Source organism: Vigna unguiculata, chromosome 5 (genome assembly GCF_004118075.2).
Source record: "Vigna unguiculata cultivar IT97K-499-35 chromosome 5, ASM411807v1, whole genome shotgun sequence".
NCBI classification, from domain to species: Eukaryota; Viridiplantae; Streptophyta; class Magnoliopsida; order Fabales; family Fabaceae; genus Vigna; species Vigna unguiculata.
Window position 1 is genome coordinate 41978757 of NC_040283.1, and position 8912 is coordinate 41987668.

Genomic DNA, 8912 nt, shown 5'->3' on the forward strand with positions numbered 1-8912 from the left:
AAAAGTAAAATTATTATAATATTTATTTTAAGGATTAAATATATATATATATATATATTTATATTGAAAATTAAAATTAGTTAATCTTTTAAGACTTTGATTTAATTTATTTTTTCAACTTTAGCAGCATGCGTATTTAATTGTTTTAACAAAATTTTTGTAAATTTATTTGACTTTCATGTTTAATGATAATATTTGAGTTATTTATACCATTTGATATATCTCACCTTGATGATAGCTTAAAAACGTGTTTAAAATCTTAAATATAACAAAATTTGGTTAAAAAGATTAAATACACATCTAAAAAAATGGAAGACTAAATTTGTTCAAAATTTCAAAGAAAGACTAATTTTAATTTTTACAAAACAAAATATATTTAATAATAATTTTAATAACATGTACAATTTAATATTTATTGGTATTTATAAATAGTCTTACATAGTCAATAATATATTAGACATATTCATGCTATTGCAATTAATACATGATAAAATTTTCATTAAAAAATAGTTAGGTTTAGGGCAGGAGAGTTTTGCCACAAGCTCCGAAAAGCTCAGAGTAGTGAGGGATCCAGGAAACCATTTGCTTAATTTTTTTTTATATAACAACTCTATTGGAGTGTTTTTAAGTCTTTAATTAAGCATTGGATAAACAAAAAAGTTATTTGAAAACTACAAAATAAAATGTAATGATAAATATTTTCTTGAAATTTTATGGCTAACTTAAAATATTTAAAAAACACTTTATCATTTTCTTTATAATAAAGATAGACAGGCAGTATCTAATATTTCTAACGTTGCATCCATTTATCTTTTATATAAATATGAAGAAAATCATAAAAAAAAAGAAGAAATAAGAAAGTAATAATAGAAGCTGTAATTCAAGGAATTTTGTTATTTAGTGAATGGAATATTATAAGTTTACAATTTATATAAAATCCAGTAACATTTTATTAAGAAATTTTAAAATAAAAAATTAATTATGACATTTATAAATATTATATTTAGTCACAATGTTTGAAATTTAGGTATGAGTGTAAACTTTAAATTATATATATATATATATATATATATATATATATATATATAATATGAGTATAATTATTATATCGAGATGGAAAATGAATTTCTTTCCTTGGTTTGCTAAGTTATAAGCAGAGTACGTCCTTTGTCATGACCTGACACATTAACCTCACAACCCAAAAACAAAAGAATATACAATAGCTTAATCAGTTAGTGTACTATATACCTATTTGTGACTATGATTGGTCTACTCTACTAACGCTGCAATTAGTTTATTTATCTACAAGCAAGCTTAAATAAACTAATGTATAACATTAGTAACTACCGTAGATAAGATATTTTTATGTTTAGAATGTACAAAAAAAGATTCGTTTATGTTTCTGAGCAATTAATGAGGTTCAGAAGAGACACTGTAGCGTTAAGCCAACTCTGTTCCCATGCATGCACTTGTTTGTCTTGTCTCACACTGATTCCATTCTGTGAATATGAGGTGATATTATTTTACCCAATATTGTTACTACTACTCTCATATCTTTAATTACAGAAAAAAAAAAAAGTGACACTCACATCAAAATAAGTCATGCAACTGCGGAGAACCTTTCTAACTGGGTCACTGTCCATAATCTCTTTGCTCTTTATTCTTTAAGCATATCAACTTTTTATCCTCAAAAATCAAAAAAGAAAAAAAAAATCACGGACAATATGCACATGTCCTTGTCAAGGATACCAAGCCACATTATGTTTATTACTCAAAGCAAAAGTAGGAAAAAAAATAAAAATAAAGAACAAGACCTTTTTAAGTGTTTGACATAGTTTGTTACAAAACTTGTCGTAATATATTCCTACATTTGAATAATTCACAATGCTTATTTTACTAACATAGATAATTAGAAACCTCACTTGCTTTTTGTTTTAGGAAAATAAACGTTCTTCGTTGTAAATAACCCTACTCAAGTATATATGTTTATTAATTTATTATAGATGTTAATTTTTTATTTAAATATTAACACTTGCATATAACTTCTTTGATGCTAAATTATAGTAAAATTAAAATTATATTTGTGTAATGAATGAAGTTGTGGTAAAAATTAGAAGATGATGAAATTGTCCTTTGGGAATTGCATGCAAGAACATGAACGCGTGTCATGGGATGGTTTCCAAGGCACATATTCTGCAGAAAAAGTGGCCAGCGATGACAGTGGAGAATCATGTGTTGAATTTATACATTTCGAAAATTTGTAAATAGTTCTGCTAACAATTAAATATTAAAACAAATCTATTGAAACTTATTTATAAAATACAATTAAAATTATGAAGAAGTGGATTTTTAAGACAGCTTAACTAAACCTCCTGAGCTAGTTTTTCATTATGTGAAAAGATTATACCTCTTTGCTTACATTGACATTAACAGAAGAAAATCACATTTCTTTAAATATAAAAGGAATAAACACAATTTTTCTGTACAAGCATAAATTCTGATCACAAACAAAATTAGTAAAATTTTTAAAATGTTTAAGTTTTAGATCATTTTGTTATTATCTCCATATAGTTTTTAATGTTTTGTTTCTTACGTGTTAGGGGAGAACATAATAACAGAACATTATGTCACACGAGCTGAATCTGATATTCTAATATAATTTCTCTACATATTTTCAAGATGAATGATCCATGTCAATATTTTCAACTTTTAGCATAACAAAATAACGAATCTGGAATTATAAACTAGTAATTAAATTAAATAAAAATAAAAGTTGACATGTTGATGAGTTGAGTGAATGATATGTTAATTGTTGAAATGGGTGTGGACATGGACATAGAGATTGAGAAAGAGAAGATGGATCATGTGACGGGAAAAACACAGTTACTGAACTGTCATTAAATTAAGGATGGCCCCGACAGGGACGGTTTGGTAATATGCTATTATAAAACTGGGCGGTTAGGAAGTCAGTCTTCTCTCACTTCTCTTCTTCTTCAACTTCCTTTACCAGCAAACACAAACACACACACACCAAAGAGAGAGAACATAACTACACAAAGCAAAGCATAGCGTGGCACAGGATAAAGAAAAGAACAAAGTAGAATCGCAAGACCAAAACAGAGCACCTCTCTGTTCTTATTCTCTCTCTCTCTCTCTCTTCGCTCTTCTTCTTCTTCTCTCCAAGGTGCCCAATTCCAAATTTTCTCCCTTTCCCTCACCTTTGGCTGCCTCTTGCAATTCGGTTCGTGATTTTGAGCATGGATTTTTCTTGCTAATTGCAAAGTTGGAAGATTTTTTTGAAAAACAATGACTTGGAAAAGCAGGGGAGACTTGCTTCCCAAAAGTGTTATGTCTAAGAAATGGGTGATTTTTCTCTGTATTGGAAGCTTCTGTGCTGGGATGGTGTTCACCAACAGGTATATCAATTCCCTGTTTTTCTCTGTCTCCGTATTTTGATTCATAGTTTCTTCAGAGCTTTCTAGATTCTGTTTAATCAATCCTGTTCATCATATATTTCATGCCTTCAGATCTTTATAATAAACGTCAAAATTCAGCTGGTTTTTAAGTGTTTGTTTAATTCATTGAATTTGGTGTGAGTTGTGTTTATCTTTGTTAACATGTTTTCATTTTTTTATGAATTCAGTGTTTAAGTCAACTCATACTTTTCTCACCATATTTCAGTATATAAAAACACAAAGAAGAAGTGGAATGGATCTGTATAATGATCCAATCCATTTCAGTTTTCGGTTGAAATTTCACTGACTACAAAATTCTAGTGACATGTCAATTCCGCTCTCACATATCACTCTGCCTCAGCTCAACATCTTTCAATTTTTTCCAACAATCAAGTCCAAGATCAGTTTTCACCGTTGAGCAAGTTTACTTCAATAGTTCATTTTTGTGGATGAAAAAGAAATCACTGGTTTATCTTAGTTACAACACACATCATTGCTTGTCATATCATTGTCACTAATGAATGGGGAAGAAGACCTGTGACATGTAATAATTGATCGACACTCTTAGTCTTTCCTATGGTAGTTGCAACTGAAGCACTTATTTTTATATTTACAAGTTGGTGAAACGTTGAATGATGGACCCTTTTGTTTTGGGATCTGCCTTATTGTTAAATAGCGATGGTCCAACATATTTGGGGTGCTTCAGTTTTTTAAATTGCATCGATTTTTGTCCTTGCACATCATAATAGACTCATTTCTAGTTCAACGTTCATAGTTTCTCCAACAACTTGACATATTTATTTCTTCCCAGGCTCTGATTTGACTATAACGTATCATGTTTGTGTACCTTTGTCACACAGTTATTGTGGTGCTTTGCTTATATGAAGTTTAAATATGTAGCAGGATGTGGACTATGCCTGAACCTAAAGGACTTGGACGAACAACAGCCATGGAAGCTGAAAAACTGAATGTAGTTTCAGAGGGTTGTAATACAAGAATTGTAAGCATTTGTTACATTCCCCCTGCTTGATCAGTTTTTGATTGTTACTTGGTAGTTCTCAAAGACAGTATTGCTTGAATTCAATGTTCCTGGTATGATGTAAAATCATGTGAAATTCCTATGTTTGTGTGCTTGTCTCCCTCAGTTGCAAGAGAAGGAAGTGAAGCGTGAAACTAAAGGCATCTATGGAGAGGTTTCCAAGACACAAAATGCCATACAGTAAGTTATATTATACTTATGTTATCATTGGTGGTAGTTTATTTTATTTGATTGTTGTTTTTGTGCTAAACATGTGTATCTGCATGAAATGCAGAACCCTTGATAAGACTATTTCAAACTTGGAGATGGAATTAGCAGCAGCAAAGGCAGCTCAGGAGTCTATACGAAGTGGTGCTCCAGTACCAGCAAATGCCAAGATGAGTGAATCATCTGGTAAAAGAAGGTACCTAATGGTCGTAGGAATCAATACTGCTTTCAGCAGCAGAAAAAGAAGAGACTCAGTTCGTGAGACATGGATGCCACAAGGTTCATATTTGCATGATTTTTCATCCTTTCTACCCAGTTATTTCTTGTTGGTATTTTTTTTTCTACTTTTTTGCCCTCAGTTTCTTATAACGTGTTCTTGTGATAAAATGGTAAATAGGTGAGAAAAGAAAGAAGCTAGAGGAAGAGAAGGGCATTATCATCCGATTTGTAATTGGTCATAGGTGCATATCTCAGCTCTCTTAATCATATTTATACTGAATTAATCGAAACTTGAACTTTTTTGTTTTTCCTTTCTTTCACCAGTGCGACATCAGGGGGTATCCTAGACAGAGCTATTGAAGCAGAAGATAAGAAGCATGGAGATTTTCTGAGACTGGTAATGGTCCTCTTTGTCTCTACTTGAATGAACACTTGACAAAATAGCATCATCTCATTTATTTGAAGGAAAGATTAAAAGATACGCAACAGTTTTGAAATCTGAGTGCTTTGATTCTGCAGGATCATGTTGAGGGATACCTTGAATTGTCAGCAAAGACAAAGATCTACTTTGCCACTGCTGTTAACTTATGGGATGCTGACTTCTATATCAAAGTTGATGACGATGTTCATGTAAATATAGGTATTTAAGCTTTCTCAATATCTCATAAACTAACGTCGCATGAGGAGTTTTTGATAGAAGTTGTTGGATTCTTGTTCCATACTACGCATATCACAACAATATTCACTCCTTTTTCAGCGACACTAGGACAAACTCTAGTGAGACACAGATCAAAACCTCGGGTGTACATTGGATGCATGAAATCTGGGCCTGTTCTTTCTCAAAAGTGAGGATCTTTTTCTTTTATCCTTCTGCTATTTGATGAAAGTGTCGTAAACATGATCTAGTTTCATTTCTATGTTCTTACTTGGGGACTTTCTTGCAGAGGGGTAAGGTACCACGAGCCAGAATACTGGAAATTTGGTGAGGCTGGAAACAAGTATTTCCGTCATGCCACGGGACAGTTGTATGCCATTTCAAAAGATCTGGCTACATACATTTCAAACAACAAGTGAGTGTTACATCTCACTTGTATTGGGAAAAAGCAATTCAAACAAAATTAATAGACTAAAATGGTGATGTGATAGCTTATATATGTTTATGTCTTTGTCTCAGGCACGTTCTCCACAAGTATGCCAACGAGGATGTCTCACTAGGTTCTTGGTTTATTGGACTTGATGTGGACCACATAGATGATCGAAGACTCTGCTGTGGTACACCACCAGGTAAGAGTCCAAATTCTCTTGGTTCTTTTTGTGCTGTCTTCTGCTAAACATTAAGAATAACCTAAAGAGGGAATCCAAATTCATCATCAAATCATTATTCATTTGGGTAGTTTATTGATTAATTAATAACGTTCTACATTTGCATGTTGATTGTGGCAGATTGTGAATGGAAAGCACAGGCGGGAAATGTTTGTGTTGCTTCATTTGATTGGACTTGCAGTGGAATTTGCAGGTCTGCTGAAAGGATCAAAGAGGTTCACAAGAGATGTGGAGAAGGTGAGAAAGCTTTGTGGAGTGCCTCTTTCTAGTGGCATTGCAGCTAGGAGTTCCTCCAAACTCAGGAGGAAATAACCAGCACAGTGAAACTAGGCTGGTGCAAGAATCTTGTTTTTCTTTTTGCATAGTTTTGGGAAAGTATAGAGAATTTTCATTTTAATACAGAGCAGGAGAGAGAGAAAGAAAGAGTGGAGGAGAAAAAACCAAAAGGAAAGAACTTGAAGGGGATTGACCATGGTGGTTGCAAGAATAGGAACCATTGGATAGTCCACCCCACCAATTCTTTGATGCTTGATGAGGCACTCTGTGTGTTAATAGCTCCATACCTATCAAGCTCCTAATAAATGTAGATATAGTTTTGGTTGGATATTCCTGTTTTCTTCCTTTCATTTCTTCTACTTCCTCACATGTAATACCATAAGAGCAAAGTCACAATCCTAGAACACTGACCACTTTTTTTCTGTCTTCTTAATTATATGCAACAAACACCAAACATAGAATACATTAAATGGTTCCCAATTGCCAATTTGGCACCCAAGGTATAAGGGGAAAAGACCAAAACCTCCGAAAGTTTCAACTTCGCCATTGCCAATTCAAATTCAAACCTTTGAATTCCCATGAATCGAAATACCTAAACACATTGGACCTTATATCTACTTCATTGTGGTACCTTTTTCTGCGGTTTTGTAACTCATTAAGTCACTTAACACTGTTCCCTAGGAGGTTCTTAGGGTGTTGAAAATTGCAAGTTTGAAACAATTAAAATAAAACATACGGTGGAGTTAGGTACCACAATTGGGATGTGACGTTGGATGAAAAAACTTTGAAAAGTCTTTCTTTTTATGGGGTCAACGATTTACAAAAAAGTCCAAAGTGAGAAAATTACAAGTCTAGGGATTTATTTCTCTACACTCACCAAATGGTGGGCCCAACTACCCTATCTAACAGACATGGTAGGATTGGTAATGAAGTACCGTTAATCAATGGATTAAATTAAAACCCTAGGCTTAAAGAAAGGGGTGCAGAAGATGTAGTTGAAGACTTGAAGTTGCAACTATCACTTTCTTAGGAACACGGTAAAAGGAGCATGTTCTGTACCAGCTGAGGTAATAAGTAAAATGATGCCGTTTTCATTGATGTTATTAAGGTACAACTTCACTGCAGCCGGTAGTACTTCACTCGTGTTCAGAACCTAATTTTTAATTACTAAACAATTAAAAGATTCCTTAACGACTTGAGCATGTGTCCCACAAACTCAAAACCATGTTTTGTAAAGGGGATTAAAAGACAAAAAAGGGGGAAAACTATGATCATGACTTATAATGGCATGTGCATTTCTGAACGGGTATAATAATAAAGAAACGGAAAATAATAGAAAGAAAGGATTTATTGGTTAATTTATCAAAAGGGTTAATTTTTTTATATTATTATTTTGTATCAGTTTTAAAAAAATTATATATATGAGTTAAGTAGTACTTGATGTGCATGACTTCATTTGAAGTTTTGAAGTCTACAATGTCAATAAAAACTACAATTTTAAAAATATCAAAATCGACTTTAATATAAAAAAGTATAGGAAGTCTAGATTGATAATATAAAAAGAAATTAATTCCTTTTAATAAATTAGTCCCTTTTATCATATTTTTTATTTTCCATATTTTTTATTTTTATTTTTTCCGAATTCCGAATTCCGAGGATTATATATATTTAATTGATGTAAAAACTTGTATTCTTTTAATTCGCAATGAGTTCCATTTCTAGATTTGAGGAGGCAAGAAATGACTATAAGTTTTTTTTAAGTAGGGATGGCAGTGTGGGTCGGCCTGCCCCATTTAGGTCCGGTCCGCATAAGGCCCGCCCATTGTTTGTTGGTCCGTCCCGTCCCGCACAATTTATGTGAGTTGTAATCACTGGTCCGTCCCGCACATCACTTGGTCCGCTTTTTTTTTTAATTTTTTTTAATTCTTATGATAAAACTTTCAATGTTTAAAAAACTGAGAAACTTTCAAAAGTTCACAAAATTAAGTAAAGACTTTGGGGAGTTGATGATAAATTAATAATTCAATATTTTCATCATTCATACTATGACATACACAATGTATTCTTTAAATTTTAGAACATTAAAAAATACATAATACTTGTATTTTCCAGTTATATAAGAATTTGAAAAGTTAATGCAAGAGTCCATAAAAAAATTAATTAACATACACAAATGCAAGTTTTTTTTATTATGCGGGCTTGCGAACTGGTCTGCGCTGACTGCAGGCTTATACGGATCAGCTCACTACGAGTCTACTACCTTGACCCGCCCCGCGTTTTTCACGCTGGCCTGCGAGCCGACCTAACGGATCAGACCCATATTATCATCCTATAAATTTGCTTTTTTGTAATAACATTTAAATATATTTTTAGCTTATGCATTAGAGGAGTTT

At 32.5% G+C, this 8912-nt stretch overlaps 1 protein-coding gene across 2 annotated transcripts; it reads left to right on the forward strand.

Annotated features, from left to right (window-relative positions):
- Positions 1–2975: 2975 nt before the first annotated feature.
- On the forward strand, positions 2976–6952 carry LOC114186189 (probable beta-1,3-galactosyltransferase 2). Of its 2 annotated transcripts, none has more exons than XM_028074228.1 (11): positions 2976–3416; positions 4356–4455; positions 4601–4674; positions 4769–4980; positions 5099–5162; positions 5245–5317; positions 5440–5560; positions 5678–5765; positions 5865–5990; positions 6095–6204; positions 6364–6952. In XM_028074228.1, the coding sequence occupies exons 1-11, from the start codon at positions 3307–3309 to the stop codon at positions 6510–6512; spliced, it is 1227 nt and encodes a 408-aa protein (XP_027930029.1). In that variant the 5' UTR covers positions 2976–3306; the 3' UTR covers positions 6513–6952. The 2 variants fall into 2 exon arrangements, with proteins under 2 accessions (XP_027930029.1, XP_027930030.1); XM_028074229.1 differs by having other exon boundaries at positions 2977–3416; positions 4359–4455.
- The last annotated feature ends 1960 nt before the right edge of the window (positions 6953–8912 follow it).